Source organism: Plectropomus leopardus, chromosome 19, assembly GCF_008729295.1.
Source record: "Plectropomus leopardus isolate mb chromosome 19, YSFRI_Pleo_2.0, whole genome shotgun sequence".
Classification (NCBI taxonomy): Eukaryota; Metazoa; Chordata; class Actinopteri; order Perciformes; family Serranidae; genus Plectropomus; species Plectropomus leopardus.
In genome coordinates, this window is record NC_056481.1 from 13,062,426 (window position 1) to 13,082,290 (window position 19,865).

Genomic DNA, 19,865 nt, shown 5'->3' on the forward strand with positions numbered 1-19,865 from the left:
CAATACAGTCAAATACAACCCCCAAAAATTAAATCTAGTCATTTTGAGGCAGAGGCAACCTTTCAGTAAGAAGATAGCAGCTTTTTGACAAATTGAAAATTGCATTTTATTTGTTGCATTGGTCTTTTAAATGTATTTACACAGGTAAAAAGGGACAGAGTGGGCTAAAATCTGTCACATATATTTACTCTGAATGAAATGTAGTCATTTTGAGGATTAAACAACCTTTCAGTAGCAAGATAGCAGCTGCAATCACTTCTTGGCAAAACAGGATTGAAAACAGGATTCGTATTTGTTGCATTTGTCTTTTAAAGGTCCTTAAACAGGTAAAAGAGGACTGGGCGAGGTACAGTCCGTCAAATATGTTAACTATGAATGAAATCAAGTGATTATGAGGCAGAAACAACTTTTCAGTGACAAGATGGGAGCTGCAATCAATTTCGGCAAGTTGAAAATGCATTTTATGCATTGCATTGGCCCTTTAAAAGGTGTTTACACAGGTAAAAGTGACTGGAGTGATTACGATTAGTCAAATGCAACCTCCAAGAATTGAATGTGGTCATTTTGAACCCGAAACAACCTTTCAGTAACAAAAGAGCAGCTGCATTCACTTTTTGGCGAGATGAAAATTGCATTATAAGCATTGTATTGGCCCTTCAAAGGTATTTACACAGGTCAAAATGACTGGTGAGCTACAGCCTGTCAAATATAATCACTCTAAATGAAATCAAGTGATTTTGAGGCAGAGACAACCTTTCAGTAACAAGATAACAGCTGCAATTATTATTATTATTTTATTTTTATTTTTTTTTTTGCAGGTTTTTATGGGTTGTATTGGGCCCTCAAAGGAATTTCAACAGGTAACAGGAGGTAAGAAGGACTGGAAAGGTTATAATCTCGGGCACAGAACAGGTAATATCATGCAGGCACATAGGGATAGTAGCAGATAACTTTATTTTTACATTATCCATCCGTAAAGTATGATAGACTACTTTCCAAATTTAAACAAGATTTTAGACATATTAAACACATACAAACAACGGGAACGACAATATTGTGTAGAATCGCAGTAATGTCATGCCTGATCAAACTATAAATCGCAAACACGTGAAAATTGGGTTTCAGGAAACATTTAAGTTTCACAAAAACATACCTATGCGCTTACCATGGACATAAGTTATGTGTATTTGCATGCTACGACTGTTTGATCCATGTGAGAGCAGCTGAAGACGTGAATACCGGGCGATACAGCTTTAACCGGCTGCGCGCGCTCCCGCGGACGGTAACCAGTTTCTGACAGACGATCAGGTAGACACCTTTGGCAGGTTCGTTGAAAAACTTCTGTTTTTTCATCCTTTTCTTCTTTTTCTGTGAAACGCTCTCGTAGCTTCGCTCCATGGTATTTCTGTCTCTCTGTCGTGCTGTGTTTACATGATTTGATTCTCAGCGCGCCGGAATCATTTCCGCATAAGTGCTGCGCAGTACGTTGATGCGCATCATGGAATAGTCCATGTAGTGCCGACTGAAGGGGGGAGAGGTGCAGACAGACTCCGACAAGACACGAATTATTGATTAATTAGTCATTCCGGTGCTATTTTTGAGAACGTATTTTTTGAAAAACATAATACATGAGCAGAAAAATACAGGGAGGGCATTTGATGGGGCCCCAACGGGCATTTTATGAGGCTAGGGGCTCCAAACGAGTGCATGTTTCGCCTAATGGTAAAGTCCGCCTATGCCCCCTGATAACCATGCAAAGGGTGTGTCATGTATTTCTGTACTCTCATGATTTAATCTGATGTTTTATTAGAATGTACAAAATTAGAATTTACATAAATGCTACAGTTTTCTATAATTAGCTTATCAAAGTTATTTACCAAACCTGATATGTTGGAATAAACTGTGGACTTTGTTAAATGTGACCATAGACTGTCTATAAATGTGACTGTACTTTAATGTAAATATGAAATCTGACAGATATGACGCAAGGCTCTGACGTAATTACGCACCTCAAACGTGCAATCCTTTCGTTTTCTGGAGTTGTCAGAGGAATAGAAACTTGGCCGAAAACTTTGGAGAAGGAAAACAAAAACATCTCGCAGTCAACTTGTGTGCAATAGCATAGCTGGCATAGCACAACACACGAATGAGAGTGTAAGTTCATGCCAATTTAACGTTACTACGTTGAAACTAGCTGATCATTTCCGCTCGGTTTTTGACGCTAAGCTAATCAGATATTCCGCTTACTATTTGGATGTAATATAACGTTAATTGACTGGTGATTAAACTAGTTACCCATGTATTTGTTACCACTGTTTTTAAACCAGCTGAACAACCGTCTGAGCGGTTAGAAGTAATGGCGAATATGAGGAAATCGTGTTGGAAAAGTTGATGTACAATAAATGTGTCATACCATAACGTTGTGATACGTGTGTGTACTGCAGATGGCTGCTGGAGAACCTGCTGGACAAACTGATCTTGGAGCTGAAGTTGAGGAAGAGAATCTGACAAGAGATGAAACAGACGCAAAACCTGACCGCAGAGGAAGATTTCTGCTGTTTGGGTAATTTCCTTTTCAACCTTTCCGGTGTTTGTGGGGGAACCCAGATCGTTTGGTTCACAAGGACCTGAGGTCACTCAGAAGTCACTTTAACATAACATGTACAGTGTTGTGCAAAAGTCCTAGGCCAACATAAACATTTGTATTTTAACAAGGTTATAAGGTTATAATGAGCATACATATTTATTTCTAAGTAGTGTCGTTACTAAAATACAACCAGAACATACAAGGAATATGTATACACAGTATTAAAAACGCAGATATTTCAGAATAAAACAACTTCGATAGGCTAAAGTAAGTAAGTAAGTAATTACTGTGACCTCCCTTTCCACTTGGCATGTCTTGAACCCTCCAGGGCAGACTACACACACACACACACATACACACACACACACATATATATATATATATATATATATACTAATTTTCTGGTGTATTTACACCAATAATATAAAGACTTTTGCACCATACTGTATTAAATTATGCATGTGCATGCATGTGCAATCGTGCATCTGTTGCTTTCACTTTCATTTTATTCCCTCTCAAGTTTGTGTATGAGAATTTATGCATATTTGCATATAGATTCAAGTAGTTGAATCACTGTTTTTTGGTATTTTTCGTGTCGTTAACCCCTGAAACCACAATCAGTTTTTGGCTATTAAAAGAAAGGAATTATTTTATTAATTAATTACTTTATTTATATATTTAATGCTTCTCTTCCGCAATTGAACCTCCTTTGACCACAATTAGTCATATGTATTGATTATTTCTATTTCTTAACACATGTTCAGAGATGTTATTGCATGGTATTTTAGAAGTTATTGAGTAATCCTGTTTGGTGCAATACACCCACCTGGACTCTAGTTTCTATAAGGCAGGTGTCTGACTGAATGACACTGAGAGACAAAACCAAAGCCAGCATTCCTGCACTTTCCCATGAATAGTGTGGCATTTTATTTTTGATTTACAACCTGTGAACAAGTGGGTACTTTTTACAATAAACTCAGTCTGGTGGCTTTTTTTTTTTTTTTTTTTTGCTGGCATGAATTGTTTGTATTAGGCTGTATTTATATCAAATATACATTGCCAATATGATTGTTTTTTTAATGAAGTACTTTAATTTGCTTTTTCAAAGGAGCTTTAGTTAACCAAACTAGTTCCTCCCCACGGTAGCTTTACTGTAGATCACCATCTTGCAATGTGAAGTAATTGGTAGCTTACAAAGCTATATTTCAAAGTTATTTCCCCAACGCTGGGTATATGACAGTGTGGTTTTATGATATTTTGCTGGTAATTCTTGACATTATTTTTTTGATTGGCATTGAGAAGGCCGTGCATAAGCAGCTACATATGACTTGAGTGTTTTGCAGCAGCAATCATCTTCCCTTTTCTTCAGAGTGTGGTTCTCCTCTAAATTTATTTCTACTTTGTTCTGTTTTTTTCACTTTTAATTCAGAATTAACTGTTTTCATCAGTGTCAGGTTGTTTTTGTGGTTTGTCATTTTGTCCCCATTTTCACCCCGATACTGTTTTGGAGCAGTTCCCTGTTGATGCAGTTTAGAAGAAAAAGAAATGAACTGTGCTGTGAGCAGTTCATTTCTTTGAACAGTTAATTTGCATATATTTCTCATATTACAATTGCATAATTTCTCAGGTAATGGTGGTAAAACTATTGCTGTGGTGCCATACCACTTCCAAATATATTTACCGCACACGAACACTCATATATATTATCACATATTTATTAAGTCAACAGTTAGGCTAAATGTCTACATTAAGCCCACCTAGTCTGCTTTTCATTTTTAATACATACTGCTCCGATTTACAGGAGAATATTTTACTTCAAATGAAAGTACATATTTTATTTGACGTGTTAGTAAATTAGTTATACAAGTTTAATGTTTTTGTTTTTTCATTTGTCAAAATATGTCAAAAGTCTGGAATCTAATGTACCCTTTAAGCCTTCTTAAGTCAATAATGACAAATCCGTTTAGCTTAAAAGTGGCGTTTATGTAACAAGCAGCTTTACTGGAAGAAACATCACAGCAAAAGATGATGTTGTAGTTTTCTAAAAATGGGACTCAGAAGTTGTAAGTGAGCTTAACGGGGACTTTAACCGACTTTTTGGGTTTTTCACAATAATAAAATAGACCTCACATTAACTGTGAACTCTTATTAAGACTGACAATTCTTTGTAAAAAAAAAAAAAGGTGTCATTGGTTCCTCTTCAGCCTCAATTTATCAAATTTTACAAAAAATATTCAAAGCATACCCTTGATTTGACACAGCAGCCTAGTTTTTGATGGCCCAATTAAAGTAATGGGGCAGGGAGCGTGGAAACGATTTTAAAGTCAATTTTGGGACTGATGTCAGTCCTCAAGTGACTGCTCGAAATTAGACTGTACTGCAGCAGGGTCTAAAATTGTGATATGAGAATTTAGTGTGATATCATAGAGTGTGGGCCTGTTCACAGAGTCTTGTGTTTGACTTTGTCTTTTAAAAGTGTAACACTGACTCATATGAGGGAGACGTCCGTTTGTTCCAGTTTGACTCACATGGTGGCACTGTGAACCCTGCAGTGGAGAGACATTTGTCAGCTGTTTCTCCCAGACCCTGGTAATAAAACCCAAAACCTGTGTGCTCTGTCTCACATTTACATTTTTATCTCCCAATTTTGCTTTATTCATAAAACACACAAAAAAAGTATATCCCCCTTTTTTTTATTGTCAACAAATAAAAGCACCTTTTAAAATATGATGAATTCTTTAAAGAAAGAACATAGAGAAATTATGATTGCTTAATCTGCTGAACGGTGTGGCTTTTAAAACTTTTTCATTGTTACCCGATAGCAAACATAACCACCAAATTTGGACGTATTACATGAAACTGATACTATATTATCAACTGTACTTTGGTGTGGTTCTTTTTTGAGGAAGGCATGACCAAACAGAAGATTAACTAGTGATGTCTAACTCGTGATGCCTCTTTAGACATACTTGTCATCTGTAAAGGCATTTTGTCTAATATAAAGATGGCCCTGGTGATTATCTGTATATGTTGAACTTGTTGGATTTTGTCTAAACAAAGACAGAAATTATTGATTACCAACTCTTTGGTAATTTGTAGTGTCTTAAGGTGCTCATGAAAAACCTAGATGATAGAAGTTTTGAAATTATAAATAATATTTTCCAGGTCTTTACCATGTAAATTGAATTTACATGGTTTTGGCTATTGTTTAAAATATGTTCGTATGTTGGTATTACTGATATAAAATGTAGGGGTGTGTTGGCGTGGCTGTTGAAGTATGACCTGATACACATGGACCAGGCTGGCATGGCGTCATAGCCAAGGCCATGCCCCCCTTTGGGTGAAAGAAAAAAGTTGTGAGGGAAACCTGTATTTAGCAAAGGGACCATTTTCTTAGTTTTTTCAGTTGTAACCCGTCTTGTGCACCCAGCTCCAAAATTGAGGGAATAAGGCACTCATGGTGTGTAGTATGTCCGTACAGGTAGATTCTGTGCCTGTCAGCAGAGGAGCAACTTGTTGCCCTGTCTGACCTCAGCAGGGAGCGAGGCGCAGGGGCCATGTGTGAATAGGCCTTTAGAAAGCACTGGCGTGGTGGCGAGGCTGCTGACTCAGGGGGCTCACAGTGCGCCGCCCCTGTCCTCAGCACCCGCTGGCCCAGTCAGGTGTCCATCCAGTACAGACAGCATGTCAGTATCCTAGCACACAGCCAAAAATTAAGCTGCCAGGTCTGGAGAAACGTACTCTTTTTGGGGGAAAAAGAAAAGAAGCGAGACAAAACCAACGCATTTCAGATGCAGAGTGGCGTAGCGCTTAATGACGAACCCAGGTAAGACGGACACAGCCGCCTCACATTCCTCTTCACCGTCCTCCTACCTGCTCCTCTTTCTGCCATGCCCAGCCCACAGCAGAACAGAGTTGCAGCTCTTTACCCACCCTCGCGTGATTGTTTGGTACAGTATGTTGGCACGGTTCGGAGGTGGGAGGGGGGCTTGAAAAAGTTCTGGATCACATGTTTATTAGAATATGGCTGGGCTTCCTGTGAGTGTTGTGCGTGAGACTGTTAGAGCGCACTGCCGTGTATTGTTCCCGTGCTCGAGTAACTTGATGACTAGGCTCTTCTGGAACAAGCCTGGATTTTCTGAGCCCCCAATGGGCCACTGTTGGCTTTGCTATCTGGATGCATCTTTTAAAGAATGGAAATATGACAGGTCTGTGAGAATTGCCACTGGCGGAAGATTAACTCTTGCCCATCTACATTGACGTGGTTACGATTTTTTAATATCTGCGCTAAGCAAAAATGTTCTAGTTTCTTCTTCAACCCGATGGTGGATTACTGCGACCAAATTTGGCTGCGACATTAATGCCTTATTTGAAAATGTATGTACTCTTTGGTTTCTGAGTAAGTGGATTGGAGTGAGTCAGTTTTCGGCGTTTTTCTTGCATTGGAAGTGTCGGCATTTACTTATGTTGAAATACCTGTTGTGTATTGAATAATGTGGACTTAAAAATACCATCAAGTCGCTATAAGATTCAGAATATAACATTTCACTTTTCTAAGATGCTGCCATGTAAGATCAGAATTGCCATTGTGGAAGTTAAAAAATTGGATGGCCTGATTCTTATATTCATTGTTACTTTCATTCTACTTTCTATTACTTTTCTTATTTATATGTTGTTTTAGTTGGTTGTATAAGAATTAAAAGGCAATAAGGGGAATAATGTTATGGATTAGATTTGTTTGTATCTACTTTAACTTTAAAAGAAATCGCCTGAAATGGAAACATTTTCTATTCAGCTCAAAATTAAATAGTATTGTCGGAGTTAAGTGCTAAAATTTGATTTTTAGCAATGCTGCCATGATGTAACTCTTCTTAATTTACATTTTAATTTCTCTTAAGTAAGAAGAATAAGGATGGCCAGACGCGGGAGCAGGACTACTCTTCTGAAAGCCATTACAGAATTGTTTCACCAACATTCCAGTATAAGATGAGCCACCAGCGAGTGGGCAAGTGCATCATCATCAACAACAAAAACTTTGATGAAAAGACAGGTACAGTGAACATGTTGCATACCCGAATTCAATCATATTCAGTTTTATGCATAAAGAACCACATGTATTCGAAGCCAACTGTCTTGGCAGGGATGAATGTACGCAATGGCACGGACCGAGACGCAGGCGAGCTGTTCAAGTGCTTCAAGAGCCTGGGCTTCGATGTCTACATCTACAACGATCAGACATGTGAGAAGATGGAGCGTCTTCTCAGAGAGGGTGAGTAGTGAAGTTCTTACATCTTTCTTTTTTCATGTGGGTAAGTAATGTTGAACTATTCAGATGCCAATAGGGCTGCACCACAAGAGGAAAACATGCATTGTTGAATATTGCATTAACATTACTACTTGTGATAAATCAACAGATATGAATGAGTATTTAGTTTTTTGCTTCACTTCGTGTACTGCTAAAAATACAACAAATTGTTTGTTAAATTGAAAAAAATGGGAATCAATTATTTCTAAAAGTCACCAATAAATGCGCAAGTTGAAATTTCGATGGTGATGAAAAAATATAACATACAGCCCTTAAAATAAGATACAGAGAAACCTTTTCGAAAAACCTTGAAAACTTTTCAGAATTTTCTTTCATACTTGCTATACGGTAGTTCCTGTGTGGAGGACGGGGTTCTTGCCTCATACGCTCATAAACATCTAGTCATGCCATAAAAATCAGTTGAATTTTTTTCAAATGTTCAATTGCCAGTTTATTAGGTACAGAAAAACAAATGCAGTCTCTTCCAACGGTCCTGCATTGAGTACCATAGGCTTTCTGCAGATCCTTTAAAAGGCATTGAATTAATTTTTCTAATAATAAGGCCTTAATTCAGTCAATCCTTCAAAAATATTTTTTTAAAAAGTTTGCATGCAAAGTTTTCACAACTGTTACAATATGGTCCTAAAACTGCCAGGTCAGACAGCAGGTGGTGCTGTTGTAAAAGTAATGACTTATATCTTAATTAAGGTGCTTTCGATCTGACCAAAGGTTAATACTCTTGGTGCCACTGATCAGAGCAGTCCACTGTCTAGACTGAATTACAAGATATACGAGTCACCTCTCAAACCACACGTCCTTGGGAACACTAATAGACTTTCTTGTGTATTGGGATAGTTCAGATTTTTGAAGTGAGGTCGTATGACATGCTTTTTCATGGTTAGCGTGTTACCTAGAGTAGATGGCAGTGGGCCTCGACCCCAACTTGGAGAAACAGACGGGAGTACGTCAACACGGAAAGGAAACAATGGGCTGCTGTGAACGGGGTCAGCGGCAAAACGTACTTTAGACACCTAAAAAAAGTACCAAAAAAACAAAAAACAATAACTGTTAGTATCTGTTAGTCTTGGCTGAAATGCAGACACCAAAAAAAGGCAGTTGGACGAGTTCAGAGATTTATTAAAAAAAGCTTACAGTTCCAACATCAGTTGATGAAAGCAGGCAGGCACAGAAGAGCAGGGCACAGAAAAATGAAGATGAACTGACAAAAGGGAGATAGTAATTGGGGAGGTGAGAACAGGTGTGTAGACTGCAGGACTAGTGAGGGACAGGTGAAACTAATCAGGGCGGAGCTGACAATCAAGACTGGTGGGAAACACAAGAACAGGAAGTGAAGTGATCTGTAACGAGAGGAGATGTGAGCAACAAAACACTAAACATGACTGAAGTATAGAATTAAACACAAAAAAATGAAGAGGCGATCAGGGCAGATCATGACAATATCAGTTTAAGTGTACGCTATATTTAGATTATTTTCTCGGCTTTACCTTAGGTCAGACGGTTCTTTCCAACAGGAAAGGGGTTATATTCATGTGTTCAAAGCCACCAGACTCCTTTGATAAAAACAGTAATTTTACCTCGCAGAATCAGTCATACAATAACACAAATAAAAACAGATCAAGGCTGTGGTAGACCAGCAACTTCTTTGTTTTGCAAATTAAAATTACTGTTTTTCTAAGTAATTTATCAGAAGTCTGGTGGCTTTAAAGAGTGCAATATAACAGCTTCAGTTTCCTGTCAGAAAGTCAGAAAGGTCTCTTTGACTGCAAAGTAAGCAGGTAAAATTTTATAAATACAACTTAACATGATTGGCCTTTTTTAATGGCTACATTTTGTTTTGGTGTTGACATCATTCACAGCAATACATTGCTTAGCTTCTATGGTGGTACTCCTGTCTGCTTCTCCAAACTGGTGGCGTGCTGACTGAAATCAAGGTAATACACTGGCTATGGATAAGTACATCATACAACCCCGCTTCAAAAAGAATCTTACCTTTCCGTTTAATTTGATATGATAGGACATTTTAATGGCTGCTGTTCTTCAGAATCTGCTCATGTTTTGTCGATGCAGCAGCGAGCTGTTACTCAAAATTAAGGTTAGAATTTTGATGGACCTCAAATTCTTGATAAATGAAGAAAGTGATAAATAAACTCCAGAAAGGAACCTTATTTAAGTTACTAAGAGTCTTCATTAATTTAGAAGTTTATGAGGCCTGAGCCGAGCTAAGAGTTGAGTGTTTGTTTGTGTGTGTATGGGTCAGCCTCGGAGGAAGACCATAGTGACAGCTCGTGTTTCGCCTGTATCCTGCTAAGCCATGGTGAGGAGGGCATGATCTACGGAACAGACGGAGCCATGCCCATCAAGTCCATGACCTCATTGTTCAGAGGGGACATGTGCAAAAGCTTAGTCGGAAAGCCCAAACTCTTCTTCATTCAGGTACGAAATTCTCGTGACTTTCAATTTTTAAGAAATGTTGTGATTATGTAACAATCATGTCAGTGTTACAGTTGCTAATTAACTGGTACATTAATGTGAAGTTAAGCACTTTTAACCCAATTGGCCAAACTAAAAGTTGAATGACAACTTGCAACTTTATTAGTTGTATTTGTTGAGAGGACAGGGCTAAATGGCTTTCAGTTGCTCCCTGTGGACAGATGATAGCTATTGTGTCAGATTTTTCTTATCTCAGCTTTTAAAAACAGTTAATTTTTAATTGCTTCACCAGGTCATCGTTGAGAAAGCTACTCAGGATCACAATGAAATGTCATTTCATTTACTTCACCAGGCTTGCCGGGGTTCCGAATTTGATGACGGTATTCAGACAGATTCGGGTCCGCCAAACGATACCCTGGAGACAGATGCTAATCCAAGACATAAGATCCCTGTAGAGGCAGATTTCCTCTTTGCCTACTCCACTGTGCCAGGTAAGCAAAGTTTCATTTTAAAGTTATCATTGCCAAATGAATGTGTGCTTGAAACGAGTGAAGTGTTCTGGGTATCTGTCACATCAACCCAATCGCCAGAAAAACTTCTACGTCTCTGCAAACCACAAATACATTACTAGAGCTGCCCCCTCGAAGCTGGAGATCAGAATCATCAGTCACAGACCCTTCGGTCAATCGAGAACGCTTCAAGTCAAGCAGTCATTTTTTGCTAGTCAGTGTGCAGTGCAGTGAATTTCCACAGACTTTGGAGCAAAGTCAACGCTCTTGACTTTCATGCTACTCTGTGGTACAGGCTGCTCTGCAGGCTGCGAAACAGAAGAAGAGAGCTCTGCTCCGTGAGGCTCTAAGACAGTGTTGTGAAGTGTTGAATTTACAGCTCACAGCAACTTAATACGTCACAGTGTCTGGCTTTTGTTTGATAGCTGGTGTCAGCAAAAATGTTGCACACTTCTGATCCGCAGCGGGCATTTTCTGCATTATTATGTGAATGCCACTGAACTTTAAAACTTTATCTGGGGAAAAAATGAATAATTGAATATTTGTATTGAACAGCCACATTTCTGAGGGTGCAGCCCTATACGTTACATTTTACATTATTATGTAGCAGATATGTGAAAACTTAACTTTTCTTTACATTTTCAACATGGCTGTGGTTACCATGTGGTAAAGGGTTTGGGCACAAAAATCACTTGGTCATTATGTGGAATATATCAAATACCTCTTTAGAGGGGCAGTGTACCAGCTAGAAAAGCAGAAATTACTGTAAAAAAACAACCACTTTCGCGGTGCTATCCGAGCAGGAAACACAGCCAAGTTTTAGTAAAAAAACAACAGCTTTTTGTGCCATTATCCCAGCATGAAACACTGCAATGTTTCTGCATTAAGCAACCACTTTTCGCGTCACTGTCCCAGCAGAAAACGCAATGATGTCTCAGCGAAAATGTAACTGCTTTCGTGGAACTATCCCAGCAGGAAAGGCAGCAATGTAAAAAAATGTTTAAAAAAAAGTTTAAAAAAGACAACCATTTTTGGTTTGCAGAAACGTAAAACGCAAATATTTTCTTCTTGTGACTGGGCCCATCATACCAGTGTTGTATATATCGGTGAAAAGTCATCTGGGAGCTTAGTTTCAGTGATGACTCGTGTTGATTTTCCAGGGTATTACTCATGGAGGAACCCTGGGCGTGGCTCCTGGTTTGTCCAGGCGCTCTGCAACGTCCTCAACGAGTTTGGCAAGCAGCTGGAGATCATGCAGATCTTGACACGGGTCAACTACATGGTGGCCACCAGCTTTGAGTCCTGGTCTGAAGACCCTCGCTTCAGTGAGAAGAAGCAGATTCCCTGCGTGGTCTCTATGCTGACGAAAGAACTGTATTTTAACTGACCACCAGCCTAAATGACCGTACCGAACGACACAACTGACTGACTGACTGACTGACTGACTCTACAGACTGTTTCAGGTACCGACTAAGCGGTCAAAGCATTCAGGGATGATTCAGGCCCAGCAGGACACTGCACATTTGGAGCACATAAAACATTTTGCATGTGTAGTTGGGCCCGAAAAAAACAAGCACTCCGTGAGAAAAAAATATTTACAGTGGCACTCCGCGTTCATGTGTTGATGGTGAAACTTCTTCCTCTTCTTCAGGTTATTCTTCGGAATAATGGCGTCACATTTGATCTGATCTTTTCTTTTGACAGGCATTGTGAAATATTCATGTTTTTCCACCGGCCCGGAAAATTTGCTGCCAGTTTTTTGTGGGTTTGGTGGAATCGTATCTGAATATGTGTCTCTCCGTTTTCCAGGATGTGAAATAGATGTCGAAATGAAACATTCAGAGTGGACAGGAATCTTATATACAAAAAGTCTACAGAAATCCCTACCAGGAAAGTGAACAGAGGGATTACAAACCCTTTGATTGCCATAGGAGACATGAGGGTGCTACATCAATTACAAACCCTGTCTGATGCATAGCTAAAGGGAGAAAAAAAAGCATCTGGAAAACGGATCAGATCATTTTCAGCTATCTTTGTTTTCACGTTTTCAGCTGTCAGTCGTCAGAAAAAAAGTGACAACAGAAAAAGACAACACTCCTCTGAGCAGAAACATGTAATGATGCTTTTGCCAAAGGCTCGGTGTCTCAGCCTTCCTAGCGAGTTTAAGTTGGTAGCAGCATGCTGGCATCCTCAGGTTCTTTAATGTCCCATGAAGTGGGTTAATGTCATGTTAAAGACTGTCATATGTGTCAGCTAGGAAGGTGTGATCTTTTTGCTGTGTAGTGATTAGTTCTATGAGATTTTGGGTCAAGTGCATAGTCCACTCCGACAAAAGCAAGGATTATCTGCTATTTGCCAGTTTCCCCAGCCCGATGTTAAAGACTACACTTGCTTGTTGTGCAATCTCGAGTAAGTGAAGTTTGTGCATTTGCATATAATCAAAATTACACACTTGTCTTATCAGTCGGGGTCCAACAAATCAGTTTATGAATTTAGCTTTTTTTAGACATTCCTCTGTAATAACTCTCATAGATAATAAGATACACGCTGTAGGACTTTTACACTTGAAAGAATCTGAAGAATGTCAAAAACTGTGTCATAAACTTGGGAAATATCGTAGTGTAAAGCTGGACTAGGGCCCAAAGCACAAATGCCACATCATTTCACTGTATATTAGTGTTGTACATTGTCATCACATACACTACATTCTGATAGTAGATACCCAGCAAAGTCTGCCTGTTTGTTTTTTTAATTGATCTTTGATTTTGAAAGATTTAAAGACCCACCTCACAAAGAAAGAAAATGTTTTTTAAAAACAAAAATGCATAATTTAGTAAACAAATTCCTATTATTGCATTATAAGGTAAAATATAAATAAATATTTTAAGACAGTAGACATTTGCTGATGGTCATTACGACTTACATAAAGTCTGTTTCCACAAATACGCTGTGTTATTGTGCCAAAGTCTGTCAATCACAGAGGCAGCTATTACTGGTGGTGACAAGTCTGAACATACACAATCCACATGTCCGCAACACACACTCTCATTGTTGCTGCAATGTTTTTACATTATTCACATGATTGCATGTGTCAGTAACTTAGGGGGAAAGTTCAGCAATAGCTTAAATTTGTCATATTTTCCCCTTTTCACTCCTTGTATTTTTTTATCAGTTGTTTTTATTTTGATAACACATAAACATCATATTTCTAGTTGCCAGAAGTGTGATCACTACTAACTTAAAGGGACAGTTCACCCCCAAATGAAAAGTGCATATTTTTTCCTTTTACCTGTAGTACTTTTTATCAAACTAGATTGTTTGGTTGTCAGTTGTAGAGTGTTGGCGATATTGGCTGTAGCGATGTCTGCCTTCTCTTCAGTATAATGGAACTAGATGGCGCTTGGCTTCTGGTGCTGAAAGTGCCACAAAAAATATATATACATTTGAAAAATTCAACAATGTCTTGTAGAAATTGTGACCCAGATACTCAGTATAAACCATAGACCTTATAGTGAGCAGTTTAATGCAAGAACTATTTTCTCTCTACAGAACCACACCTCCCAGAAGGAAGCGTGCATCTACTACTTGCTTACCTAGCACCACTGAGCTAGCTAATGTCACAGCGAGGACGACGCCATTAATGTTCACAACTCATGCTGTTACAAGCACAAGCCTCTTGTCCATGCGGGCTTCCTTTTGCATGGTGATACGGTTGGCTGGTGTTTTTCGGGAGAAAGAAAATAGTTACTACATGACACTATTTAGTACAAGGTCTGTGGATTATCTTGAGTAACTGAGTCACCACAAGCAGAGCGTCATCTAATTAAATCTTATTTAAGAGAAGGCAGACAGCCGATTTCTCCAACACTCGGCAACTCACACCAAAACAATCTAGATTGATGAATAGCACTACAGGATTGATTGATTTTGGGGTGAAACCCTTTAAGTAAGAGACATGTCCCATTCTCCACCCAGTGCACTTGTCCAATACAGCCACAACTCTCGACACATGGATCTCTGATCAGTGATGTGGTGCCCAACCTGTGCTGAAAGGAGTGTTTGCTCCACTTGTTTTGCATTGGAATTGAAGGAGGGGAAAATTATTTTTAAGGGTAAAATTTTAAATGCTTTCCAGTGTTAAATGCTGTTGTCCTCAGGAATATATTTGAAAAGATTTGGAAAAAATGAATGAATGAATTACATTGAAAGTATAATCTGGCCCAATTTTCTTTTTAATTTGGGGCAATACCTTGTTTAAATAACTTAAAAACAGATGAATGCTTATGTAAACATTTTATTGTATTAAACATGAATTTATTCTGTAATGAGTTGTGCGTCATTTTTCTTGGACTTGCATAAATACAGGCTATGTTGAAAGACTTACTTTTTAAAACAAGGTAGGTGTTGATAGTTTGTTAATTAATCCACTAAATATTATCTAAGTGTTAACAGAGAGGTGACGATTTTTGACTAGTATTAGTATGGATTGCTAAAAATTAAACCTAAAAGTGAGTAGAAATATTTACAGAGATATGTTTTTTAAAAGTCTAAAGTGTTAACTTTTCAGTGTTCTCAATATCGGTTTAAGGGATAAGTCCAGAGTTATTCTTTATTTTATTATTTAGAATCTTTTTGTTATTGCCAGGAAAAGATCATTAAAAAAAGACAGCTGAAGATAGTCCCCAACAAATGCACTTTTTAATGCTATTTGGGTAAAATTTGATAAATACTACAGTGGCCAGCTGTTTTAGAAAATTACTTATTTTAAAAAATAAGCTATAAATCTGACTAATTTCTTTAGTAGCAACTGATGTTCTTGGGGCTGAGATCCACAGACAGGGTAAGAAAAGTTAAAAAGTGTAGGGAGGTGGACTAACCCCAGTCAGCAGAATAAATGCTGGCATTGTACGTGTCTGTGAAACACAGATGTGTTTGTATGGTATTATGTAGCAGATATGTTAAAATTTTGTTTTCAACAACTCTGTAGTTAATATATGGTTATATGTAGGCACAAAAATTACTTGGCTATGGTTGGGAAAATGTTGTTTTGGCTTATAATAGCTTCTTTTGTTGCCACAATCTTAGCAGAAAACTGATACCTCAATAAAGAACAACCAATTTTTATGGCACTTTTCCTGGTGGAAACACAGCAATGGGTCATGAAAAAACAAGCAACTGAAGACGCAGATCTCACTTGTAATACATTTTCTTTTGGCGACTGAGTTGGCACTAATGCATTATTGATTTTGGCATTTTCGTTGGATTTTTCAATATAAAAAACATCACCAGCATTATCCCTAAGTTTAATTTACTAAGTGATTGTAGATACATCCAACTACTTGACTGACTTAAAAATCAGATCTATCCTACAGTATTATTTTATTATTTCCTAAAATTTTCTTTGTCAAGGTAAATCTGTGTTTTGCATCTCTGCAATTCCCTGATAAATCACAGTATTATGACACAACTTAAAATAACTGCTTTACTTAAGTATGAACAGCTGCAGCTTCACGTTAGCTTTAGTGTGTCCACTATAAAGAAAAGTGTGAAAGACTTGAAATGATCTGCATGTTCTTTGAATCTAAAATAGAGGTCACTTTAAATGTCATTTAGGCAAATTTAGACAAGCCTGACATGCACAGTATCCGAAGGTGATGTCGGCGTCACAAGTTAAGAATGTCACATCAGGCAGCTGATGCGCATGCCCCACAGCGCAACACATTTTACTGCCCCTTCCTTCCTGCCCCCGAGAAATTCCTGCCCCATCTCAGAGAACAGGAGCTGATCGTGAGGCATCGCAGATCTTAAGAGACGCCCAGTTTGTGCCTTCGTTGTCATGACCAGGACACAACGCTTGATGCAGGGTGTCCGTGAATGTCCCAGCACAGAAGCAGTGCAGAGGGGTCATGGTGTCGGCTCCTAGAAAGCACACCAAACCCCTGGGGAAGCTGCAGTACACCCCGATTCGAGTAAACTGTTTTCCTGCCAGCAGAGGCAGCTCATGCTCAACACCACCGTGCCAGGCTGTGTAGTCTCCGTTAAAATATTCCACACACCAAGACTCCTTGCCTCGGCCCAGCCAGGAGTCCTCCTCGCGGCCCTTGCGCGGGATGCTTGGGTATGTGAGCCCCAGCTCCCAGTATGTCTTCCCACTCACATCCACTTCCCAGTACTGGCGTCCCTCGCTGAAGCCTTGCTGGCTGACTACATTTAGGGTGGTGTCAAAGCGGGAGGGAGTCTCTGGGACGTCTTGCCAAGTGTCTGTGTACGTGGCTGAGTCGCCTTTGGGAGAGATGATCAGCTTGGGATGAGCAGTGTCAGCATCAAGGACAACATCTGCAGCATCTGCGTGGCAGACGGCACGAAATTGAGTGCCATGTCCTCCTCATAAGTTCACAAGAGAGAAAAACACTTGACACATCGGCATGCACTAACCAGCAGTAATTGCAGCCTTTGACAATGCTAGCAGCAAGACTCCTTCACATGGTAATATATCAGTTTTGTTTTTGTGTGGTGAACTCACAGGTCTGAAACAGTTTCTTGGTGACAGGGACCTGGGATCTGATGAACAGCAGCAGGTTGATGGTGAGACTCAACAGCTGTTCATTCTTGAACTCGTCTATCTGAATCAGGTCAGGGTCAGTCAGCTTCAGAGTCTCAGATATTCTAATTTTGACAAAAACAAAAAGCTGAGCAGAAGCACTTATAAATTAAATTTTGTAGCAAGCTTGTAATTTCATAAATGTGAACGAACCTTTTTTCTGTTTCAGCATTCTGTGGAGGATATAAACAGAATACTTAATCACAGTGTGAGACAAGAAGTTGTATGAAATTTGTTCTCTGTGTTTACCTGAATGTCTTGCGTTTTCACATTGGCGCCGATGTTGGACAGTTCCTGGTCCAGTTCCTGAGTGAGGTGGTAGCACTCCTCTATCCTGTCCTCCACTGACTTTTCTGTGGCCTCACACTCTGTATCCAGCTGGGTCAGTGTGATCCGAAGATCCTCATCCAGGACCCGCTTCATGTCCTCATACTTTTTCCTGATTTTCTCCTTCACTGCGTTGGTCTTTTTCTGCGGGGAAAGAGCCATGGGTGTTAAAATGCATTTTTAACAGCAGACTACAGCCACTTTGAGAAGCTAGGATAAAATATACCTTTGAACACAGAAGGGCTACAACTACATATTTTTCTCACAAATTCAAGGTAACACAACATAATTATTTACAAATGCTAATTTTTAGGGTGAAGTATACCTTTAAAGTATCTACAAAATTAATTTCCACACAGCAAAGAGTCTACAGACTGCAATTCACAAAAATAAGTAAGTTTTATGTGGGAAAAAAACGAACTGGACGAGCACAGCCAAATTGAAAGCTAGGAGGACAAAAGACAAAACAAGAAACAGGCAGGACAACAAAAAGTGCATTTCAGAGTTCATAACTCATTTAACCTTGGGTTGAATGTGCCACAGCAGCACAAGGACATGCTCTTTGTTCCACCACTTTTAGGAACAATCAGATTATACAGGTAAAAAAAACCTTACAAATCCCATCTCTTCAGGTCAAACAAGCACGCATTGTGATTTACGAAATTCGGCTCTTTTGGAACATAATGTTCACAGTGACACTGACACTGATGGAACAGCATGGATCAAGATTCCTTTTTTTTTGTTAATTTAATCTTCCCAAATGCACCAACATTTATTTAATTTCATCTTGTGTCTGAATTTTAAACGGCTTAGAGTCAAAAAGTCAAAATTTCCACCATGTGGTCCCACCTTGTGTGATTTAGCAGGTGTTGGATAATTCTACCCTACAGGCTAATGACAAACTGAATGGAAGAAATTATTAAATAATCACAGTCAGCAAGCAATTTGTACTGTATTGTATTTCAATAAAACTGTGGGTAGTTAAAAAAACAATTTAGCAGACTTACTGTTATCTCCGCCTGCTTAGCTGCCAGCTTCTTCATCCTGTAGGCGATGGCATCTCTCTGTCTCTGCAGGTGCTGCTGATGTTTCAGGAGCGTTTCCTTTTAAACACACGCGGGCAGAAAACATGAGGAAAATGTAAAGATCAAAAACTACAGATAAAAGGAACAATGGCTGAGGACGGTGGGTCAATAATGTAGTGTGACTGGTTTTTCTTATCAAAAAAAACCCACCAAAAGTGGAAGTGCTTATTTATTTCATGTGTGGCCTTTTCTCCTACCTTCTCTCCTACCTTACTGTTCATTTTCTGTTTAGTAGTGCAGATTAAACTCCACTGGCCGGTGGCAACAGGACTGTGAGGGTTTTTATAGGCCTGTCACAGATGTGAAGGCTTTGTTGCGGGGGGAGACGGGGGAGCACAGGGTGGCCTTGTGATGTGTGTCCTGGTGCTCTTGCGGGCACATGCCTTGTTTTATTAAAGAGGGAGCATGAATCTGGACTTTGAGGACAAGAGGAAGAAAACAAAGTTTAGAGAAGAGAATGGAAAACAGAATTTAGGAAGATTTATTCCATGTCCTGTTAAACAAGAAGCACATAAGCGCTCTATTTATAGCTGCCTGACACTGACCTTGGTGTGTGTGTGTGTGTGTGTGTACGCGCAAGTGTGTGTGCGTGTTGGTTTGTGGCCTACATGCAAATTTGAGGAAGTTTACGAGACACTGATGTTGCTTTTGTGGCTCAAGGATAATTCATATAAAATGTTTACCACTAGCACACAGAGTGATAGAGGTGTATCTTCACCCTGAAACACCTAAATTAGTCTCAGTGGATGCCTCTTTAAAATACTTACCATGACCTTTATGACCTCTTACATGCATAGCACAAATGGTTCATGCATACAAGCAAGAAGATATGCAGGCATGGCACAGAAGGGCCACATGGCTTCATCTGAGTGCTGCAGCAGCTGTGATCACTCTGACAGACGTGCACATTTGACCCACTGCTGTTACATCCTAATCAAACTGTTCATGCTATTTGTTGTTGTTTTCCGTTTTTTTTTTTTTCTTCAGTTATGATTTCCTG

The 19,865-nt window shown here is 39.2% G+C and overlaps 2 protein-coding genes across 2 annotated transcripts; one reads left to right on the forward strand and one right to left on the reverse strand.

Moving 5' to 3' along the window:
* The first annotated feature begins 2,010 nt into the window (after positions 1 to 2,010).
* Positions 2,011 to 12,480, forward strand: casp7 (caspase 7, apoptosis-related cysteine peptidase). Its single transcript, XM_042507585.1, has 7 exons — positions 2,011 to 2,154; positions 2,445 to 2,563; positions 7,486 to 7,637; positions 7,728 to 7,856; positions 10,171 to 10,346; positions 10,696 to 10,834; positions 12,013 to 12,480. The coding sequence occupies exons 2-7, from the start codon at positions 2,445 to 2,447 to the stop codon at positions 12,237 to 12,239; spliced, it is 942 nt and encodes a 313-aa protein (XP_042363519.1). The 5' UTR covers positions 2,011 to 2,154; the 3' UTR covers positions 12,240 to 12,480.
* Positions 12,481 to 16,619: 4,139 nt separating this feature from the next.
* si:ch211-28p3.4 (E3 ubiquitin-protein ligase TRIM39) lies at positions 16,620 to 19,137 on the reverse strand (the record flags this gene model as incomplete). The annotated part of the gene is made up of 6 exons (XM_042508231.1): positions 16,620 to 17,197; positions 17,376 to 17,518; positions 17,607 to 17,626; positions 17,703 to 17,924; positions 18,788 to 18,883; positions 19,051 to 19,137. Coding segments are annotated over 6 exons (1,146 nt in total), but the record flags the coding sequence as incomplete, so codon positions are not given.
* Between the last annotated feature and the right edge of the window lie 728 nt (positions 19,138 to 19,865).

Bases quoted from the DNA above. Each gene is read 5' to 3' on its own strand.
- casp7 (XM_042507585.1), top strand. From the start codon at position 2,445: ATGGCTGCTGGAGAACCTGCTGGACAAACTGATCTTGGAGCTGAAGTT. The intron at 2,564-7,485 runs GTAATTTCCTTT...ATTTCTCTTAAG, and splicing joins GGAAGATTTCTGCTGTTTGG to TAAGAAGAATAAGGATGGCC. The intron at 10,835-12,012 runs GTAAGCAAAGTT...TTGATTTTCCAG, and splicing joins TGCCTACTCCACTGTGCCAG to GGTATTACTCATGGAGGAAC.